Source organism: Podarcis pityusensis (assembly GCF_964106645.2).
Source record: "Podarcis pityusensis genome assembly, chromosome: 3".
Taxonomy (NCBI): Eukaryota; Metazoa; Chordata; class Lepidosauria; order Squamata; family Lacertidae; genus Podarcis; species Podarcis pityusensis.
In genome coordinates, this window is record NC_138026.1 from 80,894,688 (window position 1) to 80,909,909 (window position 15,222).

The following is a 15,222-nucleotide window of genomic DNA, read 5'->3' on the forward strand; positions in this document are numbered from 1 at the left end:
AGTGCTCCTCTAGAGGTGTGCAGTTGCCAGGCAGGGCTATATGAGGCAAGATAGTCCCTTAGGAAACCTATTCCAACTTTTTTTAGGGCTTTGAATACTGAAAGTAAAACCTTTAATGGTGCCTGATAGCTTTTTGGCAACGAGTTCAGCTCCCACAGCATATGGTGATGGTGAAAGAATTTCCCAGCCAACAACCTATCTGCTGCATTCTGCACTGCTGCAATTAAGTTCAAGGGTACATAGATCCCACATGGAGCACATCACAGTAATCTAGCCTTGAGGTTACAAATATCAAGACCACAGTGACCAAGCATCTCTGCGTAGGAACAGCCAGAGCTGCCCTAACAAAGCTGGTAAAAGGCATGCTTGGCTACCAAGGTAATTTGCACACCAAGAGACAAACATGGGTCCAGAGACGCACCCCCAGACTATATACCTGTTCCTTCAGAAAGAGTGCAACCCCAACCAGAACAGACAACTGGCCTACCCCCTGGACATGGGAAATTATATAGGAAGAGATAGTGACATTGTGATGAGCCATATGGTAAAATAATGTATTGGAATAGTGAATAGGGCTTCCAGACAATTCTTGTTTTAAATAGGTCCTTTATTCAAAAACATAACCAGCATCACATATGTCTCTTGATGCTTTGCTGCATCGTTCTGTAGAATGTAATTTTATGTGTTTTATATTACTTCGAACACCCTCAGTTTAGTTTTTAATTGCGGGGATCTGTAAAAACCTCCCTTCCCTCCCTTCTTGACTTGACATTCTGTCAACAGGCTGAGGACAGAAGAAAGAAATCCTCACTCCCATTACGCATTGTATTCCCTTACTGACTACATTGCCCAGAGTGCACCGCTTCCACACAAAGCGGGAGCAATGTAGTGTGGAGGAAGAGGGGCATAAACCCTGCCTAGTACTGTATTGGCTTTTACGCCGACACTAAGAGACACACCAGGCAGCCAACCCGCTATCTCCGTTAATTACGTGAGAAGCATTGCGTGATGGCAGCCTTCCGGGTTGACCCGCCTCCTTTCCCTACCGTCCGTAGTGCCGACCACGCCCCCTATTGTCACTTATGCGGTACGCGCAGGCGCAAATTGACGAGAGCGTCCAGGCGGCCGGCGAAGGGCTGCTGTTACGGCGCTCCTTATTCAGGAAGCGTCGCTGCGCTGATTGCCTCGTGCGCGCGCTTGCGCGTGCCCCCTGTGCCAGATAGCGGGGCTGAGGGAAAGGGGCGTAGCCTGTGCCATGGCAGGCCCGCGCGGCTGGTTGTTGTCAGTCGCTGGCAGCGGGTTATGGCGACGGCGGTGGTGAATGAATTCTCCGGGCGGGAGAGGGAAGAAGAAGGGCTTAGCTGCCTCCAGCTCCCCGACTCGGGCCGCCGGGACTTCCTCTCCGCCCGGGGCCGGGCCGGCTCCCTCCGTCCAGGCCCACCAGCAACAGGCAGCTGCGGCGACGGCGGCGGCGGCTTCCCCTCACAAGCGCAACCTCTACTACTTCTCGTACCCGCTGTTCGCCGCCTTCGCCCTGCTCCGCTTCCTGGCCTTCCAGCTGGGGCTGCTGTTCGCCTGGCTCTGCGAGCGCCTCTCCCGCGGCGGCGTCCTCATGGCAGCCGCCAAAGGCACCGCCAGGGCCGGCGCCGGCGACGCTCCCGAGACGGTGCGAGCCTGCCACAAGCGCGCCTTCGAGTGCATCTCCACGGCGCTGCGCATCGACGAAGACGAGGCCGGTAAGGGAGGCCCCGGAGAGGCGAAATGGCTGCGGCAAAGGATGGGGGGGCGGGAGAGCGGTTGTGTTGCGCGGCGAGGACGGTTCCGGTGGAGGGAAGGGGAAAGGGATGCCGCCCAGGAGGACAGGGGCGGGCGTGCGGCGGGAGAAGCCCCCTTTCGCCGTCGCCTCACGCCCGTCGGATGGCTGCGCTCGGTGCCCCCTAGTTCTGTCAACCTCCCCTTCCCGGCGCTGTGTCTCCTTATGCTTCCGAGTTCGCTCTTGTCGCCCATCTGCTCTCGCAGTCGAGGGGACTCAAGCGTGTTTTTATAGGTCCTCCTTGTAGTGTCGGCAGCGATGGTTCAGTCCCCGCGCAATTAGATAGGCAACGGTTTAAAAGGCGAGGGGCTTTGAAGAGTAGAATTGCTCCAGAGTGAAAAGTCTATTTACCCCATAAGAGGCGGCGAATGTTACAATGTATGGAGGGTGCTGACATGAAGGACTTGGTGGGTGGAGTCTATGTAAAGGGAGGCTTTGCTGCGAATGTGAAAGAGACTTTGTGTTACCCGCTTAGTCTCTTTGTTCTCCGAGTTCAGCTTGTACTACTGTGGTTCATCATACACCATCACCAGCCGCTGCGTCTGTTAACTTGTTTGGGCTGCATATCAAATTCAAGTTTCTAAGGGGTTCAGACAAATTCTTGAGATGGTAATACTGAGGGGGGGGGGAATGTGTAGAATGGTGAGCTCTATGAAGGCAAACTATTCAGAAAGGCCTTTTTTTTGTTAGGGTTGACTGTACTGTAACTTAAACAGTAGCTGTTAGTCTTGAGAGAACACGAGAGCTCAGATATTTTAAAGCTAAATCGTTTGCCATTTGTAACCTTCAATGCTTCCTGGTGTGACACTTTTGGTAAAAGATAAGCCATTGATAGAAGCTTTTAATATGCTGTAAATAAATAGGGACTGCAGTGAGGTTTGTTGTAAGTTTTACTTAATGTAATAGGTTAAGACCTACTCTTTCCATTTACTTATTTGGTGGTGATTTAGAATAAGAGTGAAAAATAACCTTTCCAATGCAGCAGTCATACAAATACAATAAGATGGATGTTGAAGCAGCCTTACACTGACCTAGACAACTGGTTGATTCTAACCTAACCCTGGGTTTCAAGCAGAGGTTATTCCCAACACTGCTACCTAAGATACTTTTAGCTAGAGATGCCAGGGATTGAACCTTTTACATCCAAAATATGTTCCTTACCACAAGTTATGGTTCTGAACAAACAGCATTGGACTGTCAACATATGTAACAAAAACAAAAATTAAGACTGACATTAAGAACATGGTAAGAGCCTACTGAATCAGGCCAGTGGCTCATCCACTATCCTGTTTTCATAGTGGCCACCCAGATGCCTGTGGGAAGACCGCAAGCTAGACATGTGTGCAACATCATTCTACCCAACTGGTATTGAGAGGCATAATGCCTCTCACAGTTGAGATAGACCATTGCCAGCATGGCTTGTAGCTGTTTATAACCTTGTCCTGCATTGATTTTTTAAATCCTCTTTTAAAACTGCCTAAGTTGGTGGCCATTGATGCCTCCTGTGGGACTGAGTTCTATTGTTTAATTACATGTTGCCTAAAGTACTTTCTTTTAGCTGCCCTCATTATTCCAACATTCAGCTTCATTGGATGTCCATGAATTGTAGTGTTATGAGGGAGGGAGAAAAACTTTTCTCTAACCACTGTCTCCATGCCATGCATTATTTCATAAACATCTATCATGTTACCTCTTGCCTTTTGTTATTTTTAGGTATTGATGGTGAATTCGAACCCCGTGTCCAGTAACTTTCAAAACATAAGCTTGAATTGGGTATTTTTTTCAAGTTGCCCACCCTTTAAGTTTCCCTACATAGTGATTGTGGCACTACATGGCTTTCCTGGAAAGTGTAGAAATAAGCAATATTCGGGAGTAATATAGCTGATTGCCCATTGTTTTGTATGAGAGATTAAACAAATCTGAAACATTAAGATTAAACCTTTCTATCTCATTTGTTCAGCAGAATCAAGATAAGGAAGTAAGTGAATGAGTTCAAGACAGTTTGACAAGCCAATGAAAATAACTTTCCATTTCACTCTGGGTGTGCTGACCCCTGCGATTTTCCCAAATGTGGGAAGCTCGACTGCATAATTTGTGGTAGGTTTAGGATAGGATAGGCTGAGACAGTGGGGGAGCTGGGGTCATGTAGTAAGCTTCATGACTGACTTCTAGTATAACACTCTGATTCTTCACATGCAAAAAAATTACATCAAAACTTCATGGACTGTATTTCAAACTGTGTCAACATATTAATGTGGTTTGATCAGTTCAGGATCTGAACTGAAAGAAATTCTCACATATTGAATGGGTAATTGCCCTGCTTGGCTGTGCTTTTCTCCCTCTAGCATGTGGATTTACTTGCTAATGTGAGCTGTCTGGAGCTCCTTGCTTTTAAGGTGCTTTTTATAGTTCACCTGAGATAACCATAGCCTGTTGAGGTCTGGAGTGTATGGATTTACTTGTAGCAGCTGATGTGTGGATGATCCAGCATTTCTGTGTGGGATTGAATCGGGTAACTTTCAGACTTTGATTGTGTGCTCTTGAGTAATCTGATATTAAAAGCAAGGCACTGTGAATTCATTGACTTCTCACATTCTCTTGTGATCCAGATTCTCATTTTTTTATCTAAATACTTTATTGACACTTTGTTTCTTTAAAACAAATAAAATTGGAATGTGAAGGCAGTCAGAGTAGCATAATGTCAAGGTGAGTTCTGAACCTGAAAGTCTGAGGTCACCTGTCACTTCAGTCATGAACTTCCTAGATAGCGTTAGTCAGACCACTATCTGTATACCTTAGCTTTCCATCTGCATATGGGGATACTTTTGATTTGCTTGTCAGGCTGCAAGCAATCAAAAGCACAATATGAACGTTCTGTATTTCATCAAACCCATAACAACTCTTGATGTGTAAACTGACTTTTCTGCACATATTGTTATTGGGTTGCTTTCTGAACAAGCTTTAATACTGGGTCGAGATCCAATATAGTGTGGAGCAGTTACCCCCTGTGGGCCCCCACAAGCCTCAAAATCTGTTCCAGAGGGTTGAGCAGATTTGGGTTGTTTGGAGCTGGAGGATGGAGAAGAGAAAACAGAAGTCTGAATGCGCATACTGGTAGCCATCTTCAAATAACTTCCTTAGGCTCTATACAGTGTCTGTAGTTCTGACCATTCTTCATAACGGAAAGTATGCAACCAACTTTTTCTCAGCAGGACAAAAGGAACAAGCTGTTGAATGGTACAGAAAGGGGATTGAAGAACTGGAAAAAGGAATAGCTGTGCTAGTTACTGGTCAAGGTAGGCCAACCTTGTGTCTCTGAAACTGTGAGCTTATTTTGATCCTAAATTTAAATGAATAAACAGAAGGAGCAATTGAAATTGGCAAAGAAAACCTAGTAAATCTTCTTCTTTTTTTCAGAATTTTTTAAAAAAAGGTTTTCATGGTTAAGTTTTTTTCCTCTGACCTCGAGCCATATTACCATGGATTTTGGGTTTCCTTGAGGTTAATCACTGGTTGTCTGCTCCTGCTGCTGCCACACTGCCAGGAAACAAGCCATGGTCTAGTTTAGCATTATGGTTGGGGCTTGTTTGGAGCAAAAACTACAGACTTCGTTTAAAATATGTTTGCCACCAGACCACAGCTTGTTTCCTTGCAATGCAGCAGGAGTGGCAGAGGAGTAGCATTCATGTTAACTTTCAAATGTTTGCTGAAATTTTTTCTTTGCCGTAAGGCTTATGCAGACAATTAAGAAACATTTCCCATAGTAGTCAGCTGGTGATCTGTTTTAAGTGTTTATGTGGTTTTTATTGTATTATAATTGTTGCAGATGGCTTTGGTATTTTTCACAAAATTGAGGTAGACAAATATGTTTATAAAAAAACAACTAAACCTTAGTTTATGTTTGAATGTGATGTGTGAACAAGGCCAGAGTTGTTGAATGCAATACACTTCCTTAATTGCTGACAGCTAATTGTACTTGAAATAAAATCTCTGTTTTGGAAATACTCAAACCGATACTCATTAAATTTTCTAAATAATAACCAAAAAAACCATCTGCCATTAAAATTGTACTGAATTAATTCTGGTTCAGGCCAATAAAGTCAGATCCTAAACTGATTCTGTTCCAGTTCATGTTGAATAATACTGAATTCATAATGGGATACAACAAATATTTAGGATTGATCATAGACAATCAGAACCATACTTTTAAATAGAATTAATCAGAGGTTGCTGGACTGAAGTTTCCAGCATCCTTGGCCATTGGTCATAGCTGTGAGGCCTATGGGAGTTGGAGTCCAACAACATCTGGAGGGCTACATGTGTGATTTAGATCAGCACAATTGCAAACCTTTTCTTTAGAAACTGCAGGCCTAACCAACACAAATAACAGCTTGCCCATAAGGAAACAAGCTCAAAACACTGTGTCTTTCATGTCAGAACTTAGAAATAAGTTTTATCATGACTTAAAAGTCTGATGAAGGCATTCTGTGGTGCCCAGGTGCTTTTAACCCCTTTCCCCACCATGCCATTATCCTGTCTGTAGCTAGTTACTTCTTTGAAAGAATGGAGTACACACAGAAATTTGACATAATTCAAGAATAAAAATCCTTCCAGCAGGAGTGCCACCTTGGCTCCATGACCATGGGTGCCATGCAGTAAGCATGGCCCTGGCACCGAAATTTGTGGGTGCCCAGACCCTTCACGGGCAATTTTGTGGGTGCTCGGTTAGCCAGGGCCCCAGCAAGTTGGCACTTATGCCTTCCAGATAACTCTGAACCACCCTGAGACATGTGGGTATAGGATGGTATATAAATTCAAGAAATAATAATAGTAATAATAATAATAATGGGTTCACATGCTAATGGTTCACTCTTTTTTTTTGGATAGTTTATATTATCTACCACTTGTTTCTTAGTTGAACTTGTATTTTGAACAGATAACCTGGATTTTGTTTTTGTTTGTCACAGTTGTGGTTCTACAAAGTATCTCTGTTGATGGTTCATGTTCTCTTTTCAGAGGGGATGGGGATAAAATTCAGTCAGATTTTTTGGCTCAAGTCAATCTTGCTACCTTGGCACTAACATTTTTGGTGTTGCTTTTAAAAGCAAGTTGAAAGCTTTAAATACATATTTAATTTTGATGTAAGAAGGCATCCTATCTGTAAATTGGCAAAACAAGTATACTAAAATTATAATGTAAATGTGGAATGGCAAATAGTTAGCATTTATTAATATCTTAGAAGTTTTTGTTGTTGTTTAGAGATTATTGGGGCTAAAATCAATCCAAACGGTTGCACTTCATGTTCCTTTAGAATGGTTTTTTCATCAGTTTAGAAATCTGACATACTACTTGTCAGAAAGAGACCTAATACTACTGCTAGTTCCATATCAGCATTTTGAAATAATGGCAGGGAATAGAAAATATGAACAGGGAGCAGGCTAATTGCACATGTAATGGGAAAATACAGCTAGTCTGAACACGTTCTTACTACTGTGTTCATTTGCATATTTTCCTCATTTGTGCAAATGTCCCCGAAGAGAGAAAAGCATGCACAGACTTGTTCTAATGTTACATATCTATGCAGAGCATCATTTTTTTTTGCCATAAGTAAGTTGTAATTTTAATATTTACTTCTCTTTTTTGCTATAGTGTGGGACAAACATTGCTGTTGTACTTATGCTTGAATCTGAATATTTAACTTTCTTTTTAAGGAGATCATTGTGATCGAGCTCGCCGTCTCCAGTCTAAAATGATGACAAATTTGGCAATGGCCAAGGACCGTTTGCAGCTGTTAGGTATTACTTAATATTTTTATTTTGGAAAACGGGAAATGATAGTTACATAATGCATATATTTAAGAAACATTTATTAATCTGGCTTTTTAATTTTTGAAAGGGGTATCTCGGTATTGGATTTTAACTGCATAGAACCTATATACCCACTGTGACACAGATACAGGAATATTGGCAGAGCCGGGGTCTTTTAGGGGGAGGGATTTAAAGGGGCTGTGAGAAAAACAGACTCAAGACTCTATTAAGATGAAGAACTAGAGTTCTGGAGTTCAGTTGGCTCTCTGAACTAGAGAATTTATTTGGTACACCCAGTGGAAGTAAATCCATGTTGCACCTAAAATAAACATTTTAAAAGGTCTCTTTTAGTAAATCTGAGTGAATTCACAGTTTGTCATTCTTATATCAAGTAAAAAGAATAAAGGACCAAACTAGACAGTCTGTGTAAGAAACCAGGGGCCAGTGTGGTGTAGTGGTTAAGAGCGGTAGACTCGTAATCTGGTGAACCGGGTTCGCTTCCCCGCTCCTCCACATGCAGCTGCTGGGTGACCTTGGGCTAGTCACACTTCTCTGAAGTCTCTCAGCCCCACTCACCTCACAAAGTGTTTGTTGTGGGGGAGGAAGGGAAAGGAGAATGTTAGCCCGCTTTGAGACTCCTTAGGGTAGTGATAAAGCAGGATATCAAATCCAAACTCTTCTTCTTCTTCTTCTTCTTCTTCTTCTTCTTCAGCCTTAGGAGGATGCAAGTTTGTGTGGAACAATGGCATTGAAAGAGGCTGCTTAACCCTTCCCCTTCAGACTGTTTTTCTACTTAAAACCCACCCACTCCTGCTGCAACTAACTGGGCAGAAAAATGGATACATGCCATATGTTAAGCTGCCTACTCACCTCCTGGCATACCTCCACTCAAACCAGCAGCCTCCTGAGACTGGTCTTAGTGTAAGAGATGCATGCAACTTGCTGCATGTCACATTCCTAAATTGCAGTAATGAGTGTTGGATGTAAGAACTTAAGTAAAGCTTTAGAGCTGATGACTGAGTCACACTAAAAAAAAATCTAATCATATTCCATGGCCATGACATACAACTTATTTTCAATAGAGCATAGTAAAAACTTAAAATTAACATCATATAGCTATAGTATGTACTCTGTTAACACAAGCTTTTTAGGTATGAGAAGTCTGGCTTAAGTATCAGTCTTCCTGAGCTATAGCTGTACCTCTTGCCCCTCCCACCTGCCCTTCCATTCTCTCCCCCTCACCAGTGGGTTTCCAGTCCTACTCAGAGTTTCAGTCACAGGAGGAAGGAGATCTTTCTTCCCCACAACATAGTTTAAATGTAACTCTGTTTTTTCTGGAACGCTCCAAATTAATCTTGCTTCTTTCTTCTTGAGATGAGGGCTTCGAGTAATTTATTAGTCCTGCTGGTACTTGGCAAAAGTACAGAAGGAACTGAGTCCTTAAGGTGCCATAGGACACTGCTTTGTTTTGCTGCAGCAGACTTAACATGGTCGTCCCTTGCAGTAAGTCTTAGGCCAGATAGTAGCCCAATCTTACGCATATACTATGTATTCAGTAGTCTCCCTAAATTTAATGGATATGATTTAGATCACATGTTAGCGTGCATATGCCTGTAGCTTAAAAGTAAATCTGATAATTATTTGTCTTATTTATGTGTTGTTTTATGGGAAAACTATAATTTTAAAAGAATTTTTATCGTAGCATTTATTGTTAATAAGGCTTTAGGTGAGTTATTGCCATTGCATAGATAATTTTGACATAGAGTGTAATACTTAACATGCTTTGTTTATAAGCAGCAGAAATCTGTTTGAAACTTGGTGCAATTATGGAAAGAAACCACATTTAGTTTGGGGGGCTGATAATGGCTTCATAGTGGTTTTTTCATTTGTGGGGTAGCATAGGACTCTGTATTGTTGTTCCATGTTTTTAATATCTACATGAAACTTCTGGGGGAAGGTATCCAAAGGTGTGGTCACAGTGTCATCAGTATGCTGACAGCATGCAGCTGTGTGTTTTGTTGCCATCTTCTGATGTAATTGAGGTTGTTAAAACCCTAAACCAGTGCTTGAAGGCATTTGTGGGACTGATGAACTGAGGTTAAGTCCAGGCAAGACAGAGGTGCTGTTGGTTGGAGATTCCTGGCTTCAGAAGGAGGATTACAGCTAGCACTGGACAGGGTAACATTATTCCCTAGAATGGGATGGATCCCCCCCCAGCCCAAGGGTTGGATCAAGGACTTGCGTTATTTTTGGGGGGCTGGGAGGGACCACCTACTTTTAAAGTCACCTGATGTCATTATCAATTCAGGTGACAGCAGAGGAGCTCACTTTCAGCATCTGATTGGCACTGACAACAAGCCCTTTTGAAGCTGTCAGTTTGCAGATGTGATTTGAATCCAAACCACACATGTGAAAGGACACGTTCAAAGGGGCTCACTGAAAGTGCTGAGAACAGGTGCTGCTTGCCAAGGAACACTCAGGAGTGCATTTTAAGCTCCCCATTATTCCTTTGCAGCTGTGTCTTTAGCTGCCTGGCATTGCATATGGTATCAGGTGTGGGAAAGGTAGGCATGGTTTGGCAGAAAAGGTCTTGTGGGCCAAATAAAGCCCATGCAACAAAGGCTCCCCACTGTTGCTGTTAAAGGACCCAAGTTCTCCTGGCTTCAATACTGACTGGGGGAGCCTAGGTAGCATTTGTATCCAGGAGTGTATTTTATCGACTTGGTACACTAAGTACAGCCCTTTCTGGAGCTGACAGACCTAGCCACAGATCTGATCCATGCTGTGGTCACATCTAGACTGGATTTAATATTGTAATGCACTGTATGTGGGGCTATCTTTAAATATAGTCCAGAAACTTCAGCTGCTTCAGAACATAACCACCAGAGTTCTGATGGGTGTATGGCAGTCAGCTTCAATAACACTTGTATTCATTAATGACACTGGCTCCTAATATGTCTCCAGGCCCAATTCGAAGTGCTGGTTTTAGCCTTGAAAGTGCCAAATGATTTGGGCCCAAGTTACTTAAAAGGCTACATGCACCATACCATCCTGCCCTCGCACAGATATCTCAGTTAGAGGACCTCTTGATGTATTCACCTCCTAGATCTATTATGTGAATGACTAGGAGACAGAGAGGGAGTCTTTTATTGCTCCACAGTTTGGACCTCTGTCCAAGTAGAGCTGTGGTGGTCAGCTTTTCAGAATGTTTCAAAATATTCATTTGTTTCAAATTGCCTTCCCTGGATAATTTTTTGTTCCACTCACTTAAGGAAGCTGGAATGTTTTTGTGTTACTAAAATTCTGAGTTTGTATTTATCTGTGATCTTTATTCTTGATTTTAATGCTTGTAGTTTTTATTGGTTGTAAATCTCTTTTGATAGTCTTTGCCTGGAAAAGCATCGCACAAGCATTTTAAAATAAAAATAGTTTAGAGCATGCAGGTGAAATCTCTCAACATCTTCACCCTCCATCAACAAGACATAGCCGTTTCCATAAGCCCTAGGTAAAGCGTAAAGGGACCCCTGACAGTTAAGTCCAGTCGCGAACGACTCTGGGGTTTCGGTGCTCATCTCGCTTTACAGGCCAAGGGAGCCAGCGTTTGTCCGCTCCGCAGACAGTTTTTCCGGGTCATGTGGCCAGCATGACTAAGCCGCTCCTGGTGCAACGGAACACTGACACCAGAGCAGCGCACGGAAACGCCATTTACCTTCCCGCCGGAGCAGTACCTATTAATCTATCTGCACTTTTAGCGTGCTTTCAAACTGCTGGGTTGGCAGGAGCTGGGACCGAGTAATGGGAGCTCACCCCGTCGAGAAGATTCCAACCAGTGACCTTTTGATCAGCAAGCCCAAGGCTCAGTGGTTTAGACCACAGTGCCACCCGTGTCCCTATGTTGGAACAAAAACCCAAGGAGGCATGTAACTAAATTTGACAAGTGTTAGAAATAACTGGCCGTATGTTTGGCTCTAGGCCTCTTATTGTGCCACTTTGTCTCTTGACATGTGATGAACTCATCAACTGGGGTCACCTTTTGATCTAAAGACAAGTGGATAACAATACAAGTACAATAAAGTGTACTTCGCCTGATCCAGCAGGCTCCTCTTATGTAATTGAAGAATGCATTTTGTGAGCTAAAACTACATTGAAAACTGTTGCTTTTTGACAGTGGCTGTTTCTCTTTTCTGTGTGGGTTGGATTCAAACTTGCATGCAATGGAGTTTTGATCATGTGAAAATCGGCTAGAGGAACAGAGAAGGGGAATATTATTTTTGCAAGTTCCTCCTTTCCTGTGTTGGCCTCTGAAAAGCTGATATAAGTGCCTGCAGGCCCCTATGCAACAATGGGCAGTGACACTGAGGGCTGCAGGGGGAAAGGGGGATAGTAGAAAATAGCCATCTATTCCAGCATAAGCTTCTGCTAGATCAGAATCACTCCCATATGCATTATGGCAACCCTGCACCCAACCTTTCTTTTGTTAAATAAAATGGGTGTTGACCCCTCTTTCTAAAACCAATTAGTGTGAAGAACTCCAAATAAGTTAAGTGTGTGAATGCTGCAGGGTGTTATGACAAGTCAAGTTCAAGAGGCTGTTTAATACAAGAGAAACTATGTTACTTCAGAAAGATGACAAATAATGATTGTCATAAGGGCTGGAGCATTGGAATTGAAGCAGTATAATTTCTTGGAATATTTCTCAAGTACACATCATACTTTAGAAGTGGCAGAAAGACTTCATCAGTTTACCCCAAATCTGCTAATTGTACAATAATGCTACACTCCTTTAAGAATCCATTTTCCCTTTAGGATATTTGATATTTAGTAATGTAGTGTTGCAGTTTGAAGATGCTAATTTGATCAGAAAAGATTATTCTTGCTCAACCTTATTAATTGAAGAATTGTCTGACGTGATGTAATCTGCTGAAGCAAGTATTAGCTGTTAAATATGGAGTGGTAATTATACACAAACATTTGCCAATAAAGCGTACTATAAAGATAAGATCTGGCTGCAACATGTACCAACTGGTTACAAGCTCTCTCACCTAAAACCTTCTTTTTCCCATGGATAGAGATACCTGTGCATACAGCACTGAAAAGTTTCCCATCAATCTTTTACATTGTGATTTCTGACTAACTTGGTTATTGACTGTAATTCACAACCTTTTCATAATAGTATATCATCTTTTAGATGTTCTTGTAGCTTCATAATATAGCAAACATAAGACACATGCTTTCTAACTTTAATCCATTTCAAGTCAATCAAAGGCAAAGTCATTTTTTGTGTGATTTAGTGTACGTAACTTCCATGGGTTCATTTTTTGTTTTTTATTTGTCCTTCCCCACCCTTCTGTTTTGTTGCATAGAGAAGATGCAGGCAGTTAAGCAAATTCCCAAGCTGCAAATGGAAATCTGTAGTGACAGTACTAACCTGGTATGCCGCAATGGACATCTCCAGTCAGGTGGGTTTGGTTTTACCAGCACCTAAATAATTAGGGGGATGTCTCAGTATATATTATGTAACAAAGAAAATATGCAGTGCTAAATTGCCTGCTCCTAAACAATTTTTAAAATGCTTTTCTACTGAAAGGTTTCTGTAGTACGTTCTGTCCTCAAAATTGTGTTAACATTGCGCTTGTTGAACTCCTTTCCTTGTACTTTAAAGTTCACCACATTTTAAATGAAATGGTTCCTAAGGCAAATCGTTAATTTTTAAAAATCACATGCTTTTAAAATGCAGTTTTAACAGTTTGAAAAAAACCCCTGCATTTTGTGAAATATCGTATCAGGAAAAAAAGCTGGGAGATTTTAGAGGCAGCTACAAAGTGATATAAGGCGAAACTATATAACTGGATTGTTTTGAATTCTATTTTATATTAACATCAACCAAAACAATATTTGAATACACTTCCCGTTAGTTATATTCTACTTTTTATTATTGGTCATTTCTCTTTTGCTGCTTGATGTTAGAAAGTATGCCTAGAATTATTGTAAAAGGCTGCATATATGTGAAGGTTAATTGTGTTGTTAACTAGGAGAACTATATGTGAGAGTTGGTTGAAGTCATATATTTGGGGGAAGGATTGTAACCTGACATTCTGAAAGTATGCGCTAAAAAGGAAAAGTGAACTTAAAACAGCAGATTGTGAAATGTTCATTGTTAGCTTTGTAATTTTGTTAAGTGGGGTAGCCTCTCTGCATACTATTTTCACTGTTTGTAGGACAAATGCTTTCAAATGAACAGATGCAAATATTGTTGAAAGCACAACTAAGCTAAAACATAAGCATGGTGGCTTAATATTTTTGCTTTATAAATTTGATATTTTAGATGAGAATCCCCAGAGATTTGAGGTGGAAGGGATTTCCTCAGTTGTTTTTTTTTTAAATCTGCCTGTTACTTTTAGGCCATAAATACTCTCTTCATTCTTGTTAACCATTCTTAAATGAGGCTTTGAAATACTACCCGCCTTTCATATACTTTTGCTTAGCTTATGTACACGGCTGGAGCTTCCATAGAATCATAGAATCTTAGAGTTGGAAGGGATCCCAAGGGTCATCTAGGCCAATCCCCTGCATGCAGTAATCTAAAGCATCCATGACAGATGGCCATCCAACCTCTGCTTGAAAACCTCCAAGGAAGGCGAGTCCACCATCTCTCATGGGAGTCTGTTTCACTGCTGAACAGCTCTTACTGTCAGAAAGTTTTTCCGTCTGTTTAGTCAGAATCTCCTTTCTTGCAACTTGAAGCCATTGGTTCGAGTTCTACCCTCCAGAGCAGGCACCCCCAAACTCGGCCCTCCAGCTGTTTGGGGACTACAATTCCCATCATCCCTGACCACTGGTCCTGTTAGCTAGGGATGATGGGAGTTGTAGTCCCAAAACAGCTGGAGGGCCAAGTTTGGGGATGCCTGTTCCAGAGCATGAGAAAACAAGTATGCTCCCTCCTCCATGTGACAGTCCTTAAGATATTTGAAGATGGCTATCATATCTCCTTTCAGTCTCCTCTTTTCCAGGCTAAATATAACCAGCTCCCTCAAGCATTCCTCATAAAGCTTAATTTCCAGACTCTTGATCATCTTGGTTGTCCTTCTCTGCAAACGTTCCAGCTTGTCAACATCCTTCTTAAGTTGTGGTGCCCAGAATTGGACACAGCATTCCAAGTGTGGTCTGACTAAGGCATTGCCAGATATCAGATGAATTTTAATTAGTTTTTGAAGGAACAGTATAGTCTGGTTCCGTTTAATGCAAGTTGTGTTACTAAATAATTTGATTCTGTGCTGATTGAGAATCAGTAATATCTTCTTAATTGCATCATAAAGCTGTTAAAGTTTAGAATAAAATTGCTCTTCCCTAACCATATTTGGGAGGTACTCTCAAGTAAGGATTACTCCAAAGAAGTCTTGCTCACTTCACATAACCCAAACTGGTCTCTGGTTTAGCAGTGTGTTACAGGCAATGAGGTGAAACAGGAAAAATTTAGAACACATGTTAATCTCAAGTGTGAATCCAGTCAAACACTTATCAAGTTGTCTTTGTGACGGTGATGGTGATGAAGAGTTCTCTGCCATTTTTACATCCTAGATCCTTGGAAACATGCTGTGATAT

General features: G+C 41.9%; 1 protein-coding gene across 5 annotated transcripts in view; it reads left to right on the plus strand.

Annotated features, from left to right (window-relative positions):
• Positions 1 to 565: 565 nt before the first annotated feature.
• Positions 566 to 15,222, plus strand: part of SPAST (spastin) — a 35,030-nt gene continuing 20,373 nt past the window's right edge. For 2 of the 5 annotated variants that reach the window (XR_013984710.1, XM_081000645.1), the window contains exons 1-4: positions 571 to 1,736; positions 5,023 to 5,109; positions 7,525 to 7,608; positions 12,984 to 13,079. Coding sequence is in view for 4 of the 5 variants with exons in the window: in XM_081000645.1 (XP_080856771.1) it covers positions 1,322 to 1,736; positions 5,023 to 5,109; positions 7,525 to 7,608; positions 12,984 to 13,079 (682 nt within the window). In the remaining variant the exon portion in view is untranslated. Of the gene's footprint in view, positions 1,737 to 5,022; positions 5,110 to 7,524; positions 7,609 to 12,983; positions 13,080 to 15,222 lie in introns of all 5 variants that reach the window. The other 3 variants (XM_081000646.1, XM_081000648.1, XM_081000647.1) reach the window with 3 other exon arrangements.